General features: G+C 40.1%; 1 protein-coding gene across 3 annotated transcripts in view; it reads right to left on the bottom strand.

Annotated features, from left to right (window-relative positions):
* Positions 1 to 18681, bottom strand: part of RAD23B (RAD23 homolog B, nucleotide excision repair protein) — a 41972-nt gene that overhangs the window by 18576 nt on the left and 4715 nt on the right. For 2 of the 3 annotated variants that reach the window (XM_066987594.1, XM_066987596.1), the window contains exons 2-4: positions 5771 to 5852; positions 2828 to 2907; positions 513 to 760 (exon numbers count right to left, since the gene is read on the bottom strand). In XM_066987594.1, coding sequence (XP_066843695.1) covers positions 513 to 760; positions 2828 to 2907; positions 5771 to 5852 — 410 coding nt within the window. Of the gene's footprint in view, positions 1 to 512; positions 761 to 2827; positions 2908 to 5770; positions 5853 to 11536; positions 11663 to 18681 lie in introns of those variants that run through there. The other variant, XM_013188290.3, reaches the window with a different exon arrangement.

Here is an 18681-nt window from a genome sequence, read left to right as displayed (position 1 = left end):
ATCAAGAGCAATACTATAGCCTACATTTTAGAAGAAAAAGCTCTTTCCAAAAATTAAGAGTCCTACAGCAACACAGAACTTAGTAGCATGGTTCAAAGCTAACCAGTATGATTGAAAACACAGCCAGAGGTCTATGAACAAGACAGGACACACTTCTTTTAAGAGCTTTGCTAACAGTAGCTCCCCACACTGGGGAGTATCAATCTGAAAGAAAATCTGGGCCACAGTAACTCTGAAATGCCTAAAGGGAGCATAAGCCCTGTGTCATTAAACTCCCCACTCCACAGATTTAGTCAAAAGTCCACATTCCCACACAAAAAGGTACAAGGGGAAAGGGGTACACACTACAGTCAGTAATATTGTACTTTAGTCAGAGACTGGAGTTAAAAAGAAAAAAATATGCAGAACAGAAAAAATGACTGGACTAACACTGCAATGGAAAATTCAACTTAAAGCCAAAACTAGAAGCAACAGAAATGGACACAGAAGCCAAACTGAAAGCTCATTCATACCTGTCATTTGGTGATGGGCTGACAGCAGCTGGTGCCTCAGGTGGTTTTTCTGCTGGCTTCTCGTCTTTAGGAGTACTCACAGGTGCAGACTCACAAGCAACTGCAGCTGGTGCTGGAGTGGTAGGGACAGGAGCTGGCACAGGAGCAGCTACAGGGGTTGGTGCAGGGACTGGTGTGGGAGCTGCACTTGTCAAGCTGACAGTGGCAGTAGAATTTGACTGCTGAGTTGCTGTTGCTGCTGCTTTGGGCTATTGGAGGACAACAGAATTCAGACACAGCACAAAACTCCTAAACCAATGCTTTCTATAGTCAATACATTGATTAAGTTCTGTTAAGACCATTTGTGCTTGACATTGCTGCCTCAACAAGTATAACGTTAAAATATTCCAACATATCAACTATAGTGCCCCTTATTGTGTTTAAACAGGCAACTGGTAGTGCCACCCAAGTGCTTACTCAGATACCTAAGTATTCACACTGTTTGCATATGATGTGAAATGCAAAGATAAGGTCTAAATATTTATAGACTGCAATACTCCAAATATGAAAACAATATTGTGTTTTATAAAAGTGCATTTTCAGATGAAACTAAAACAGTTGTCAAGAGACTCTGGCAAGTGTAACAAGCGTAAGGTTTTCTCACCACTCACATTTGGAAAGAAGTGATAAAGGTAGAAATCACTTTTCATTGTAAATACTATTTTCTGAAACATGAGATGGTAAGAATTAAGGCTAACAGATTTAAACTGAACTTGAAACAAGTTTTACTTATGCTGTCTTTACATTTAAAGCATTACATAACATTTCACATGCTTGACTTCAGTAGTGACCACCAAAAATACAGCAGAATCAAGGGTTACTAGATCTACAGCAACAAATTTAGATTTGCAAAAGCTCACATATAACTGTGATTTAATCTTCATGCCTCACTACTGCAAATATGTAATAATCATACTAGATATAAATGATTGCAGCCCCTGGCTAAGTTATGGAATTAAGCTTTTGAAAACTGTATCAACTGTAGTCCCTTACCTACAAATACCCTTATGGACTGACACGGCTGAGCCACACTCCTGCCTAACCAAGAGGAACCGTTGAACTTTAGCGTAACACAACTACTTATTCAAGACAAATCACTTGCAGATAATGTTTTCTTAAACTAGGAAAAATGTATTTCCTCCTTATGTCTGAAAGGAGAGTTTGAGAATGAATAGCTTCCAACAGGGCAGACATGGTAAACATGATTTTAACAAGTATTCATAGAAAAAAAAAGAAAAAAAGCTCAAATGTAAATAGTTCTGAGTATCCGAAAAGGTTTGCAGTTGTGCTTATGCAACAGACAACTCTTGCACAGAACAGACTCAAAAGTAGGAAAAATGAACTTAAAGACTTAACAAAAGGACCACAATACTGAAGAACTGTCCAAGTCCAAAATACAGGTCCTTTGATATGACAAGGTATTGGATTTAGCAATTTTTCATGGGATCTTTGTTTCTTATGCTATAAATAAAATGAAAGATGAACTCTGAAATCTTATCAATACCTCTTTGCTTCCACTGATAAATGCCTCTTCTCCCAGCAAACCAGACTAGAACATTTGTTTGCTCAGGAACAGTGCAACAATAGTTGCATTCAAATTGAGAAGATAATGAGCCAGCACTGGACAGGAGTGAAGTGTTTTCACTTCACAGGAACATGGGTTTTCTTTGTTAGGAAGAAGACCTCTAACTCCAAAATTAACTTCGTATCTCAAGACTTAGATGAAGCCAGTTTTATTCAAATTCCAAATGTCTGGAATGCCTAGAAAATCAGTAGCTTGAGTAGAAATGCTTCAAATATGTGTCAGAATCATTCACTTCAATTTGCCATTGAGGTCCTTCAAAACTCCAAGATTTTTTGACATATGTTTTCTGTTAAGCCACTAGGTTTAAGCTGCTGAAAAGCAACAGGGCGAGACTGAAAGAAGTTCTGTACATTCAGTTTAGTAACAATCTAGCTTCCAGTCTTCCTTTTAAGCAAATCCCTGGAGGGATATCCCAGAGACAAGGAAGAAGGAATAGCAAAATCAAAGTCTGTCAGTGGAAAATATTTTCTTCAGTATAAACATTCAGAACAGAGCAGCAACAACAATCAACTTGGTTGCACAAGGTCTGAGAAGTAGTATTTCAAATCTATTCACACAGTCATTTTACTGCTGACCAAAATTCTCAGATAACCACTATCCATTGGTTTCAAGGCATGTATAATCAATCACTCATCATAATGAAAAAAAAAAAGTGAATGCAATTCTGTTTTCAAAAATAAAGATTACTCACTTTTGTCACCATAACCACCACAAAGTTCTTCTCATCTATTTTGTATTCTTTAAGAGCAGTATCATCATTAAGAATTTTACCTGGCAAATAAATCAGATGCAAGTTCGTAACAGGTCATTCAACAGATTGTTATATGAGCTTGGTTTTCCCTTATAAAAACACACTTCCAAAAACACAGAAAAACAAGTCTTACGCAGGCTTATGAACACTAATAACTGTACAAAGTCTTCTGGCCATTAAGTTTTGGCAGTATAGCTCCTACTAATTTTCCTCCTATGATGTCCCCATACTAGTTAGATGGGAGACAGTCTTTCTATTTTGGTAGAAAGCCTGACACTTGCTCAAAGTGTTGAATATGCTTCAAGTCATTTAAAACATAAGTGTAAAATCTAGCTTTATTTAACTTTTAACACAGAGATACAAGTAATGCAAAGGAAAGATTTTAGCATACAATAAGCTGAACTGAGTAACTTATGCCTGCTTATACACTCTAGACATAATGAGAAAATTCCTGTCTGTTCTCTTCTGTTAGCACTTAAATTTAGAGAACTATTTATGGTTCCCTGCCACAGTGTAAGTTTATCTACTTGAGATAAGTTCGTGACTTCACAACTTTAAAAATGTATTCTTGAAAGAAGGCTAAAGCATTTGAAAAAGCTATGACTGTTCCACATCCTGCTACTTTGATAGAAGGATGAAAGACAATGATCAGATAAAACTACAAATCTTTTCTTCTTATACTACCACTTCTTACGCTTTATAAACAGAGATGGCACTGTGGCTATTTACCTCACTTCTACAAGAACTTAAGAATATATTAAACCACACAGGCATTTTGTAGAATAAGTTACTTCAAAGGAAATCCCACAAATCATAAAATAAAGTCTGTACCGCACTGAGTTTTAGAGCAGCTTATTCTACTACAAAGTTTTCAGAAAATATTTTATAGTTTTAATTGATTCATTTTCTGAGGAAGATTCCAAATTTTCCGAATTGATTCATTTTCCAAAGAAGTGCCAAAGATCACTTCCCATTTCAAGATTAAAATACACACCTTCAAAACCATCCTCAGTCATGGTGGAATATATCATTTAACTTTAACGAGTAGGAGACATCCTTATACTGATGATTGCAAGGAAAACAAGAAATGTACACAAATATTATGGCACTTACAACACAAATTAGGTGGTACTGTCCTAGTCCCCAGTGGTTTTATCTTGGCCTTTCAGGTCAAATAATCAAGAATGTATTATGTATACTGTAGTAGTAATAATGCATGTAGCAGGTGGTGTGGCATCTGACTCACAACCTACACAGGCTTATTTCCACTTTTCTGCTGTATAAGCACTTTGGGGAAGGAGCTTGCACAACACATATTTGCAGACATCCTATCTTCTCTGGACACGCTGCTCTCAGGGTTTCTAGACTGATATAGATGACAACACAAGAGATTACTAATCACTGCTGACTAGCAGTAACTTTTTTTTTCTTTCTTTTTTTTTTTAATAAGAAACCATTTTAGTTAAAAATGGGGTATTTCTTATCAGGTTCAGCTGGGATATCACTTTACCAAAGTACGAAACTTCTGAAGTTCATTTTAATCCATGTAAAAATATCACCATTGCACCCCTGTTGTATCTCTTGTCCAAGATAAAAAATAAAATTCATCTTTGAGGAGCAAAGACAGGGTTCTGAAAATATGAGAGAACCATTACTAAGAGTACACTTCAATTTTAAATCTTGTTTTTTATATTTTCTACTGCTTGTGGATTATACAATGCTGCAGATGAATTCTGGCTTTTGAAAATATGCAAACCACATTGTATTATCTTACGCAATCCCTGATTTTTTTTTAATCACAAAATACTAACAATGTCATACAATTATATATATCACATGAGGCCTTCTACCTTGTTCATGTGTCTTTATTATATATGTGACTGTCACGCTCACATTCTTGATGTGCATTCTCTTCACTCAAGGCCAAGGGACAAAATTTGCTAAGAAACATAGTTGTAGGAAGCCCTTCAAACAAGTAGAGACTCTGGACTCATCTTATGATTTTCATCTTTCTACCATGATGAGTGTCTTTATCTTACTAAAAGTGGAAAGCCAGTACTGCTTACAAAGCAGAAAGCTGGAAAAGTAGACCACCAAAATTTCTTTCAACCGTGACTTAAGAGGAAAAAGCAGTAGAAGCGTGAGTCGTGGGATGGAATGTTGATATGAAGTGAAAACAAAATCCGTCTCTATGTATTAGTAACAGAACAGACCAGTCAGGTAGAAGATGACAGAAAAATATTACCACAAAATTTCACCAATTATGTGAATTATATATATATATTATATTATATATATATTATATATATATTATTATGTATTAGTACAAACCTAGTAATTTCATGTCTCTATCTGACATTAGCCTGCTTTTTGCTATTACATAATACATGTTTTTAGTGACAATTTAGAAGTATTACAAATTGCAGAAACAAAGGTACTTGTAATTAAAAGACATGGGTTTGGTAGTGGGTGTCTGTTGTCAATCTACAAGAAATAATCTATTAAACTGTCTGAGGTACAGGGAGGAATGCTTCAGGTATATACACAAAATAAACTGAATAAAAGAAAAGAGTTAACCCATAACAGAAAATGCTATCTGCTTAAATATGTTTTTTTTACAGCACCCAAGACTAAAACTGTTAGTGTATTATGCTATGAGAGCACAAATAACAACAGAAACACAGAATTAAAACCCCAAAAAATCTGATATAAGATTGAGAGCTCCCCTTGACAATGAGGTTTGTTGCTGGTTTTCTTTTTGATTAAACTTGTTTGCCTTTCAGAATTTAACATATTTAGAAGATTTAACATTCAAATCAAAGTCAAAGAAGAACAGAAAAAATATGGTAGGTTCAGATACAACATCTTGAAAATATCTATTACCTGCATAAATTAGTTTTTGGCCAGCTACTGGAAAAGCATCTTTCCCCCTTTCTGATTCAATCTTCTCTTTCAGCGCCTTTACCTAAAGCACAGAAACAGTCTTGTTGAAAAAAAAAATTGCTTTACAACAAAAACTTTAAGTACACTTTGTTCTTAAGCTTTTACTACTAAATAGTAGTTTTCAGTCATATATTGATTATTCACTTGAAGTACATCAGTCTTTCAAAGATGTCAGCACAAAGCTTCCCAGTGCAATATGTACCCTCCACAAATACTCTAATTCAAATACGAAGATGAGAGACAACTCATTTATCCATTAAAATTCTTAAGTACAAGTCTATGACAGTAAGAAGTTGAAAAATCTGGGCAGAAAATACTTTTATCTTCTGACCCACTTCTCTTCCCTGTTCTTTCTCTGAATGTAGCGGTACACATACTATGCACAGCTAGAACTAATCTTTATCATAACGACTCTTCATGGAATGTCTGCTTTATTTAGTTAGTTAGTTAGTTAGTTTGTAAGGTCACCATGACATTTGATTTATCTTGCTGGAATCACATGAAACCTCGATAAGCAACAACTTGTGCAAATTGTCCGGTTGTTCATTTTACAGACATTGTTTTCAATTATTTCCCCTTCCCGGTAATACGTGGAGCTTTGCCTAACAAATTTAAGCCTACCCCAAAATCATTTTGCCCTATTTACTTGTTTATGCAGACCACTGCCATACAGCCTACACCTTCAGAGCACTGCAAACAACAGCTCAAATGACACATTTTTAGCTGTGATCAACCAGGGGGCCTGTGTTCTCCACAAAGACCTTGTAACAACATCCTGAGGAGACAAAGGTTGTTCTTGTAGAAGAGCGTCTGTAGCAACACATTTGAAATCGTATTTTAATACCTATATCAAAACATTTATTGTTGCTTCTTGACAGACAGACGCTGCCAATCTATTATGAACTTAGTGATCCAAACTAACTCCACCTTCTAGAGCTTTCTTTTTCCTGCATATTCATAAGCTTTTTTTCATGCAATGCTTTGCTGTTGATAATGTATCTAGCAATTCCACCAGCTAAGCATGAGAAAATGTATTTGTCCTGTCAGCTGAGCTGGACTGGGAATTATTTGTATCACAGGTAGCTTCAGTACTATCATTGCTCTTAATTTTTAAAGCAGTAGCTCACTACTAGGGTGGCTTACATAGTAAATACACTGAAACAACATTTTAAGATGTTAAATGATAAGTATTTACTGAGACTCAAAAAGGCCAGCTTTTCAGCACAATTAAAACCTGTCATCCACTCGACATGCCAGCCGTATTTCCTGGTTTCCTATCATTCCTCTGTAAATAATGTAAATAACCTGTTTTATTTCTTCTTTTCCTTCATTGGTCTCCTCTCTTCTTCTCCCTCTTCCTCTCAGATTTTACTTCTGAAGTTTATTAATGGGTTAATTCTTTCACATTTTGGGTGTTTGGTCCAACAGAGATTGACAAAACTCGAACACTGACAAGAAGCTGCATCTTTTCAACAGTAACAAGAAAATAAGAGCTTGCTTGCTTTACTATACTTCTTAACCCATCAAATGAGACCTGCAGAATATAAACCATTCTGTAATCCTGCACCTAGGTGATACAGGTGACTGAACCACTAGCCACAGAAGGATACAGAACACAAGCTAGACATTTGCTTTTCTACAGCAAAACAGCAGCTCACTGCTATCCATTAGTATTCAAGAAGGTCAAAGCATTAACTACTGTAATACTACTGATTTGCTGATAGCATCACCATTCTCTTGCACTTACTTGTACAAAAGTAGTTCTGTCCCTGGACTTAGATTTGTTTAATGGCTTAAGAAGATCATTTCCTTGAAAACTAAAAATATAAGTTGTGAATTCGTTCCCAATTGTTATTTAAAGCTGACAGTCACTCACCTTACAACACAACAATCTGCTTAGGCTGTGGATAAGCAATCAAGCATCTTTTCTAAATATTTTAAAGTATTAGGTTTTTTAGGCAATGCCAGTTAAGTTTCCTGCTCCCATCAGGGAAAACTATCTCCAAAACCATGCTGAAGACATGTTGTTTTAAATGCCTACGTTTTAACATAGTGCTTAACTATTCAAGTATTTAGGTACTTTTACGAATGACTCAAAGATGATATCTCAAAGCATTTCACTCAGTCACTATGTCTGCTACGGATATATAACAAATATTGTAATGTGATCAGCAAGTACTATGTATTTTGACAGAGAAAACTAAGGCTTTTTTCAAGTCCTCTGCACTCTATCAAGCTACTGTTTTCAGATGTCTCCTGGCTTTCTGGAAGTTTTTATTATTATTAATGTCGTGGCTATGGTCAGGACAAACTAAACACATTAACACACAATAATTGCACTGTGTTAAGGAGTTTGGGTATTTATTGCCTTTGTGAAATAGTGACTGTTAATACAACTAACAATACAAAGTTATACGCAAGCAGTTACCACTGCTTCCCCTTTGCTGTCTGACAGGAGTGGGGCTGTCAGTGGTCAGAAGGAGCAGAGCACTGAGTACGGTGATGCCACCTGCACGAGGTTGGAGTGTGGTTAACTCCAGCTGTGCAAGCTTAGCCTCAAGCATCCCTAGAGGTCCTCCACAGCCAGCTCTCACAGAATCACAGTGGTACACTGGGTAGGACAAAACAACGTGTTTGCTCCCCAAGTACAGAGGCACTCTGGCTAGAACCTGCCAATACAGTGGCTATGACTGGCTTCTTACAGGAATTAAAAAAAAAAAAAAGAAAAAAGAAAAAAGAAAAAAAGAAAGAAATCGAAGAGAGAAGGCTGTTACTGTTTCCAGTACAGGTCTCCTGTATTTTCTGTACTTGCTAAATATGTCAATCATTCTAGGAACACATAATATACTAAATTCAAACATGAATTACTTCAGACCTCTGACATTTCTCCAGCTGACAAACAGTTTACACAGACCTAAAACAAATTTAAGCTTAACATAGCTCAACTAATTTACAGTAATTTGCTAACTATATGCATACACACTGCCATTTGCAAAGGCAAGGAACATTAACTTAAGCTTCTCATTTAACTGGACATGCACTCTCGTCTAAAGCAAAACTTTTGCCATGCAAAGATATCTCATGTGGTATGTTGATTCACAGTAACTTGACACATCGTGAGCTCCACATTATAAATTAAGAAATTCTGGAATGTGGTTCAGGTTGTTCCTATTAAATTGGAAATATATACAAGTAACTTCCAGGTGATACATTTCCAAACACGGCAACTGTTTATAGAGAAGAGTAATTTATATAAGGGAAACCCTATTATATCTCAGATGAATTGACTTAAGAGATCATATCTTTTAAACAGAAAAAATAAATGAACTTTTATATTTAAGCCAGCTCCGAACTACCAGCTTGAATCGTAGAGTAATTTGGGTTGGATGGGACCTTTAAGGATCATCTAGTCAAAACTCCTGCCACAGGCAGGAATATCTTCCATTAGATCAGGCAGCCCAAAGGCCCATCCAACCTGACTCTGAACAATTCTAGTGATAGGGTGTCCACAACCTCTCTGGGCTACTGCCCACTGTCCTGTTCCAGAGTCTCATCACCCTCATAGTGAAATGTTTCTTCCTTATGTCCAGTCTAAATCTACCCTCTTTCAGTTTAAAACTCTTACCCCTTGTCCTGTTGCTACAGGCCCGGGTAAAAACTCTTTCTCAGTCTTTGTTAGAAGCCTTTAAGTATTGAAAGGCTGCAACAAGGTGTCCCTGGAGCCTTCTCTTCTCCATGCTGAAGAAAACCAACCCTCTCCACCTTTATTCACAGAAGAGGTGCTCCACTACTGTGAATGTTTTCACGGCCCTCCTCTGGACCCACACCAACATGAATTGTTTTCAGTGATGCTCAGTGCCAAGACAAGACACAAGTGGCACAAACCAAAACACAGGAGTTTCCCTCTGAACATCAGGAAGGAATTTACTGTTGGGTGGTGGAGTATACCTCCTTGGAGATCTTCAAAAGCTGCCTGGACATGGTCCTGGGCAACCTGCTCTGGATGTCCCTGCTTGAGCAGGGTGGTTGGACCAGATGACCTCCAGAGACACGTTCCAACCTTAAGCATTCTTTGAATTGATGCTTATTATTAAAGATGTTTTCATAAAATATGGATTCTCTTTATTCTGCAGCACTGTGACTGCTGTATAGTCCCAGGAGAGGTGCTCTGGGGATCCCAGCACAAGAAGGACCACAAAGATATCAAGGGTCTAGAGCACTTCTCCTTCTGAAGACAGGCTGAGGGAGCCAGGGTTGTTCAGCCTGGAGAAAAGAAGGTTCCAGGGAAACCAGAACTGGCTGGGTGGAAAATGGACTGCGAGCAGCTCTGAGGAGAAGAACCTGGGGGTGTTAGTTGACGAGACGCTCAACATGAAGCATTTAAGGCCAGGCTGCACGGGGCTTTGAAAAACATGGCCTAGTGGAAGGTGTCCCTGCCCATGGCAGAGGGTTGGAATTAGATAATCTTTAGGGTCCCTTCCAATCCAAACCATTCTATGAGTCCATGATTCTATGTTCCAGTCCCTTGATCATAGCGGTAGCCCTGCACTGGACTCTCCAGTGTGTCCAGGTCTCTCTTGTACTGGGGGGGCCCACAACTGGACACAGTACTACAGGTGTGGCCTCACCATTGCTGAGTAGAGGGGGAGGGTCTCCTCTCTTGTCCTACTGTCCGTACTTTGCCTAATGCAGCCAAGAAAAACGATAGCTTTCTTAGTGGCAAGGGCACATTGCTGACTCATGCTCAACTTGGTGCCCAGCAGTTCCCCCAGGTCCATTTATGCAGAGCTGCTTTCCAGCTGGGTGACCCCCAGCATGTCCTGGTGCCTGGGACTGTTCCTACCCAGGGGCAGGACTGCAATTCTCCATGTTGAACTGCACGAGATTCAGCCAGACAGGCCATTTCTCCCGCCTGTTAAGGTCCCTCTGGATGGCTATGAGGCCCTCTAGTGAGTCAGCTACCTCCCCAAGCTTTGTGTCATCAATGGATTTACTGACGGTGCACTCCATCCCATCATCCAGGTTGTTAATGAAGATGCTAAACAAGACTGACCCAGTACTGACCCTTAGGGTACTCCACCTGTTACTGGCCTACATCTACACTTTGCACCACTGACTACAAGCTGCTGGTACTGGCCCTTCAGCCAGTTTTTGAACCACCTCAGTGTGCTTATCCAGCCCGCACCTCCAACAGCTTCTCTACGAGGGACAGTGTAAAAGGCCTTACTGAAGCCCAGGTAGGCAACATCCATTGCCTCCCGCCCATCTATCACATTGGTGATTTCATTACAGAAGCTTGTCGGGTTAGTCCATGTTCTGGTTTAACTCTAGCAGGCAGCTCAGTGCCACACAGCTGCTCGCTCACTCTCCCAGGTTGGATGAGGGAGAGAATCAGAAAGGTGAAACTGCAATAACTCATGGCTTGAGAAAAAGACAGTTTACTAGGTAAAGCAAAAACCACATGTGCAAGCAAAGCAAAACAAATAATTCACTTGCTGCTTCCCATCGGCAGGCAGGTGTTTGGCCACCTGCAAGCGAAGCAGGGCTCATCAAGCGTAGCAGTTTCTTGGGAAGACAAACACCATCAGTATAAACAACCCCCCCTTCCTCCTTCTATACCCCAGCTTTTACTGCTGAGCACGGCACCACATGGCATGGGACATCACTTTGCCAACTTGGGCCAGCTGTACTGGCTGTGTCACCTACCAATTTCTTCTCGTGCACCCTCAGCCTCCTCGCTGGCAGGAAAGCATGAGAAGCAGAAAAATCCTTGGCTCTGTGTAAGCACTGCTCTGCAACACCTAAAACCAGCAGCATGTTATCACCACTGTTTTCATTCACAAACCAAAACACAGCATCATCTGAGCCTCTATAAAGAAAATTAACTCTGTCCCAACCAAAACCATGACAGTTAGTCATGAATTCCCCTTGGTGAATCCATGCTGACTGGTCTTGATTTTCTGCTCCTTCATGTGCCTGAAATTGTTTCCAGAATTAGTTGTTCCATCACCTTGCCAGGGATCAAGGTATGGCTAAACAACCAGTAGTTCCCTGGGTCCTCTCTCTCACACTTTCTGAAGATAGGGCAAGGCATTTGCTTTCCTCCAGTCTTCAGGCACTTCTCCCAGTTACTGTGATCAAGTAGTTACAGAAAGCAGCCTCACAATCACATCTGCCAGCTCCTTCAGCACTCATGGGTGCAACCCATCAGGGCCCATGGTCTTAGGAATGGTCAGTCTGCCCAAATATTCCCTGGCCTTGAGTACCATGATAACATTGCCTGTCTGCACTGCAAGCAGCATGGAGTACCTTGGCCTTTGCACTGCCCCAGGTAAACAGGTCTCCTGTTTCCTTCAGGAGAGGGCCCATATTTTCCCTAGTGTTCCTTCTGTCACTGAGGTACTTGCAGAAGCCTTTCTTGTTGCCCCTGATGTCCTTGGCCAGATTAAATTCCATCTGGGCTTTAGCTTTCCTAACTTGATCCCTGGCTGTTCAGACAATGGGTCTGTATTCCTCCCAGGCTACAAGTCCTTGCTTCCACTCTCTGTAGTTTCCTTCTTGTGTCTTGAGTTTGGCCAGGAGCTCCTTGTTCATCCATGCAGGCCTCCTGGTATTTTTACCTGACTTCCTCTTTGTGACAATGCATCACTCCTTGCAGGTGATCCCTGAATGTTAGACAGCTTTCTTGGGCCCCTTTCCCCTCCAGGGCTTTATCTCATGGTACTCTACCAAATAGACACTTTAAGAAAAAAAAAGAAAAAATAAAAAAACAGTGCTCTTAATGGTGAAAGTCCCCCATGAGGGGTAGTGAATGTGAGGCTGCTCCTGTTTGTCTGTAGAGGGTCTTGTGCACCATCTCCCATTCTTCCTGGTCAGGTGGCCTGTAGCAGACCCCCACTATAATATCACCTAGCCCTGTCTTCCCTCTAACGCTAACCCATGAACATCTGGTCATCCATCCCCAGGTAGGGCTCCATGCAATCCATCTGGTCACTGACAACATCATCTCATCTCCTCAGCCTGTCCTTCCTAAAGATCAGCTACCTTTCCATTACAACACTTAGTCGTGGGAGCCATCCCACCACATCTCCATGATGCCCGTAAGACCACACACAGCCCTGCAAGCAGACACGCTTCTCTAATTCATCTTGTTTATTCCCCGTACCGTGTGTGTTACTATACAGGCACTTACTTAAGAGTAAGGGTGAAAAGGGTGCCTGACACTCCTTTATCAGAGGGCAGCGGCAGCACATGCCCCTGGCATCCTAGCTCAAGGGCTGGCTATTCACACTTGTCAGAAGCCCCTGAGCTTGTCAGAGGCCACTAGAGGTTCCCTGGGCTCACACCTTTACTGGTCTCCCTCACCTTTGTCCTGGCCTAACAGCAGCAGGCACCCTCAAGTTCCTCAGAGGGCTGCCAGGCTTTCCTCGGTGTTCCTGGACCTTGAGCCCAGAAGGTCCTGAAGTTTCCTGACATTTCCCAAAGCAGAGCCAAAGATTGTAGCACCCGTTGGCTGCTTCTGGGAGCTGCGCTGGAAACCGTACCCTAAAGATCTGGAAACAGAACACTTTTACACTATGATAGCCAATCTACAAATGATCTCTTTTTTTTTCCTGCCCCCTATGAATTTCAGATGTGTGACTATCCCTACTAGTCAGAGAATACTGAACACAATGCCCTTAAGAATAGCTGCCTTGCAATCTGTTTAATTAAGAGTCACAGCTGATGAACTCCTAACTGCAAAACAGGTCTTCCAAAGAAATACCAGTCCCTGACTGCATCCCAGATGGGCGTCCTAAAAACAGGTTACGTGAAACTGATAGTGCTAAGATGCCCAGCTGTTCCCTACGGTTATTTTAGCCAGCTAACTAAGTGGGACATGCTGGGTTCCTTCTAGGCAAGTATTTCACATAACTCAAGTGTACTGAACAAACTCACTCCCTTCTCTCTCACACACCAATTTCAACTTCTCTTACTTTATACACTATGTCAAAACGGACAAGGAAAAATCAGGTGAGATAAAATCACATTTCTTAATTTCCAATAAAAAAGCCACCAGTATACTTGTCATTTTTAACTACATAGCCAAAATAAAACTTCAGAATTTCTTGAGATCAATAGAGAAACTGGATATAGAACCAAAATGGACACCTTCCTGCATCAAGTCATATACTCCCCTCCTTCCACACCACAATCTTCATCAGGAATCCAATCCACAGATTAGTGGATCTAAAGACAAGTAAGGATTTTTTGCTATCTCTTGCACTACAGGGTTGCTACGAAGTTTCTTCTGATGTTCAAAACACCTTTTTGCTGATTTCCAGCCCAAATTAATTCACTGACTATTAATACTCTTCTGTTTCTATGCCAGTGTTACAATTTAAGCATGAATAACCCTTCCACCTCCCTTGGTGCGTACCACTGTAGTTAGCACTACCAAACCCTCCTCCCAGCTCATAACCTAAGCCAGCCTGGGCCCTTTAGCTTACTTTCACTTAATAGTCTCAGTCTTCCGCACCATCACAGCACCTCTTTGCTGTACCAGTGGAAATTCATTCCTCCTGGGAATGGGTGGCCAGCAAACATGTAGAACAGTGACACTGCTACTCTTGCAGGAAATTCCAGGATTTATAAGCTTGAGGGCTTCATCTTTGGGACAGACATTTCCAAACAACAGGCCCTCCAATCAGATAGCCAAGCACAAGCTTTGAGTCCCTTAATTCCATCATGTTTCTATTGCTTTTGTACTCGTGTATTACTCTTATCAAATTAATAAAAATACTATAAATAGATGGATCCCAAAACTAACTCCTAGAGACCTTCACCACCCACCTGCCTACAATTCAACTGTTTCGAGAAGGAACTTGAACAGAGGGGGGTCTTTGCAATTCTGCTACCAATCTTCACCTGTTCTGCAATAGACTAACAAGTTTATCCCGGACTGGAGAAACAGTCACCTTTTAGACATGGTCAAAAGCTTTCAGTCCAAAGGGCTTTGATCTTCTCCCCAGCTCCTGAGCTAAGACATGTGGAGGCTCCTCTCAACACTTCTGTTTAGAGATTGGGCTAACGTTCCCAAGTTTTCCCTCCCACTGAAAACACATATACCACACGCTGCACTGCCATATGGATGCTGCTCAACCAGTTGAGGATAACGTTGTTGTATCCAACAATAATCCAGATAATGAAGCAACAAACTCATCTGTGTCACAAATTTTAAAACCCTTAAACTCCATGATCACACATTAATGGCAAACACCTTGCCTGTTATTGAAATGTCCAGGGCATAAGATGCTTCATATCTAGTAACTAAAGGTTTTATAGTAGCTTCGTTGATAAGACCACATCTGGTCCTAACTTTTCCTATGAATAATAAAAGCAGGTTTTGTTGTTGCAAACCTACACTTACAGAAATCTCTCATATGTTTTTCCTTAACGGGACATTCAATAGTCAGGAAACCACCCTGAGAGTTGCAAGAACAGATTACTGCCCTGCATTGGGTTCCAGAGGTATAACAGATGCAGTAATTGAGAAGGACCATAGGAGAGGAAGAGTCCTGTGAATCTGTTCAATTCATCTTTTAATGACTGGTTGAAAAAAAAAAATAGTATGTACTCAAGAAAAAAGGCACTTAAAGAATTATGTCAATATTTTAAAACGGCCTCACAGGCAATATAAAGTATTCATAAACTACCATATTTGCCATTCGCATGTGTGATGTTACAGCCTGTATACAAGGAAAGCATGGCCTAGTAGATGAATAGCCTGGAACTGGCAAAGTAAAAATCCAAATTTAGCTTTGCCACTTACTTCCTAAGCAATTACCTCTGCCTTTCTAATTTCCTTTCCAAAACTGTGTTCATTTACACCTAGCTGAAGTTTATCAGTAGAGTAGTTGCTGTTACGCACTGCCTGGAGATCAACAAAATGAATTTCTGATCTCAAAGTTGGCCTCTAGGCACTTCTATCCTGCATTTCAAAATTGACTTCAACACTTTAAAAAAAGGAGTCATTAGGGTCACGATTCTGATGCTAAATGATGACTGAAATGTCTGTACACATGAAGTTTTGTAGTGATACATGAATAGATTTCAACATAAAGCTGAGCTTTAAGCAACAGAAAAAATGCTCAGCTGTCAGTACATTGCAAAAACAGTAGAAAGATGTGGCTTTTGACAGCTCTCAGTGCTCCCTATGAACTCACAGGGGCTTGCCTTAAGGAGAAAACTTACATTCTGTAAGTGGTGACTCTTCCATGGTCATGCTGATTAGCATGAACAAGTATATTCTCCTCATACTGGTTCTATTGCTTTTACTCTATTTGAACAGTTTCTAATATGAGGAAAACTGGTAAGACATTTTAAGTAATAAGATAATTTTTTTAAAAACAAAACTTTTAATTCTGCATACTGACAAACCAATTGGAAGAGTACAACAAGCTTTATTTAGGTACACTCTAATGGCCTTCATTTTGGACACCAAAAAACAGTTAGAAATATGAGGTATGAAGCGCAGGCATTCAAGCTGGGGGGATGGAAGAAAAGTATTTCAGCCGTACTTCCCTTCCTGAGTCTACTCTACCCCTGGGACAAGGAATGACAAGAGACAGGGAGAGATGTCAGCATTTATACTACACTTCGACTCAGTACACCTATAGCAGCCACCAGCCCTTTCCTCTGCTTTCCACGTTCACTTGGTGCTTCCTGCAGAGCAGCACACAAAAAGGAGAGCCTGCAAAGCCTCTGTCTGGTTCTGACAGGGCCCGGATGAGACATGCTGCACCTCACCATGTCCTGTAAGATAAAAACAGATTTGTTTCAATGAGTCAGCTCAATCCGAGTATCCTGTCACCCACGGCAGGAGAAGACATTGGCAGCCATATTCTTTAGTCCTGTGTTTAAACAGATATATACATTTCCCTTCAGGAAAGTGTTTTGCTGTGCTTCAGAAACACAATGAAAATACTTCCGAAAGACCTGCTAGTATGTATGCACGAGGGCAGCAATAAGACTGCAGAATGTAGCACGATTGTTTGCTCGTACTATTCTTTAATTAACCTACACGTCCACCAACCATAGATTGCAAAGGGAACACTTTCTAGCCTGTTGTTATCCATATCAAGTGCAGACACCTTGGCCTACCAATCATATTTAAAGCCTGTTTTGCAGCTACATACATAATTATCTATACAACCTGTATATTTAACTTGTCAGTTCACTCACTTGCCATCTTGGAAATAGCGCTCGAAGAAAGTTTGGACTGTTGAGAGATATAGCACATAATATTTACAAATTATTATTAAAGTACCAAAGTAATTTTTTCTTGCTGGCAGTTAAACTGGAGAACATTCCAAAATAAAACTGTAAACTTATGACCACAGAGGTAACACACACAAAAAATAAGTTACCAGAGAAAAACACATTCTAATATGAATAAACTTAGTTGTATTCATAATTTATGCCACCATAACTTATTCTTCATTATATTTTAAAGAATGTATGCCATCCTATCCAAAGTTCTTTGGAAATTATACCAGAACCATAAGAAAATATATTCTTGAAGATGTGACAGCCTAGATCTTCTTCAGCCAAGAACTAAAACTTCCTTTGCTTGAAAGGTCTAACTCTAGCCATGAAACATGGAATGAAAGAGATTAGCCACAGAAGAGAAGCAATTGCAGAAAAAAGAACACTTAAAATAAACATGTATTATGAGAACATAACTTTAAAATGCTATCGTCTGTAAAGAAAGTATTGAAATAATGAAAAAATTTGCAGGTAATCCTTAACACTTACTCTGGTGATCTCTGAAGCTACTGTTTTTGCAGAGTCATCTATCAAACCTCAAGCAGCATGTACAATCCCTTCAAATTCACCCTTTCTGCAACTGCATATAAAATACAAGTAGACAAGAGCAACACAACAATCTTCAAGAAGAAGAGAAGGATACCTGCTGTAAAATCAAAGAGGAATTAAAGAAAAAATATCAGGATTTGGGCAGATAGAAAGACATCTCTATTCTGGATGGATATTTCTGGATTTTGAAAAAGATCGTGAGAGCACTTTTCCTCCAACCAACCACTAAGATTATAAACTGTCAGGGAAATATAAAAATCCTCTCATCAGAGATGTCTACAGGATTAAGCAACACTGAAACACATGTAGAAAGGGGTTGTCAGAATAAATTCACATTTCTTCAAGGTTTACAGTCCTCATACAATCTGATTTTACCGTTTCACCCTGAAATACTCTCTCGCTGTTGCAGAGTTCTTTCTAAAGCTAATAAATACAGGAAACTGCATATTCAGCAAAACTAAATCTATTATTTCTGTATGACAGAAAAAACACTTTATGAGAAAAATTAATTCTACTTAAAATTAATTGACTCATATACTCAACACTCTTAACCTTTATTCTTCATTCAAGGCTGCTACAACAACAGGCATATTTCTAACAGAAGCCCACAGGTTACCAGGAAAGCTCCAAGAAACATAATCAATACCCAGAATCGGAGAATATCCCGAGTTGGAAGGGACTCTCAAGGATCTCCAACTCCTGGCGCCACCCAGGACCACCCAAAACTCAGCCCCTATGTCTGAGAGCACTGTCCAAATGCTGCTTGACCTCCGGCAGGCTCGGTGCCGTGACCATATCCCTGGGGAGCCTGTCCCAGTGCCCGACCATCCTCTGGGTGCAGAACCTTTCCCTAACACCCAGCCTGACCCTCCCCTGTCCCAGCTCCATGCCGTTCCCTCGGGTCCTGTCGCTGTCCCCAGAGAGCAGAGCTCAGCGCCTGACCCTCTGCTCCCCTCGTGAGGGAGCTGCAGGCCGCCATGAGGCCTCCCCTCGGC

Source organism: Anser cygnoides, chromosome Z (genome assembly GCF_040182565.1).
Source record: "Anser cygnoides isolate HZ-2024a breed goose chromosome Z, Taihu_goose_T2T_genome, whole genome shotgun sequence".
NCBI classification, from domain to species: Eukaryota; Metazoa; Chordata; class Aves; order Anseriformes; family Anatidae; genus Anser; species Anser cygnoides.
This window is presented reverse-complemented; position numbering and strand designations above follow the sequence as displayed.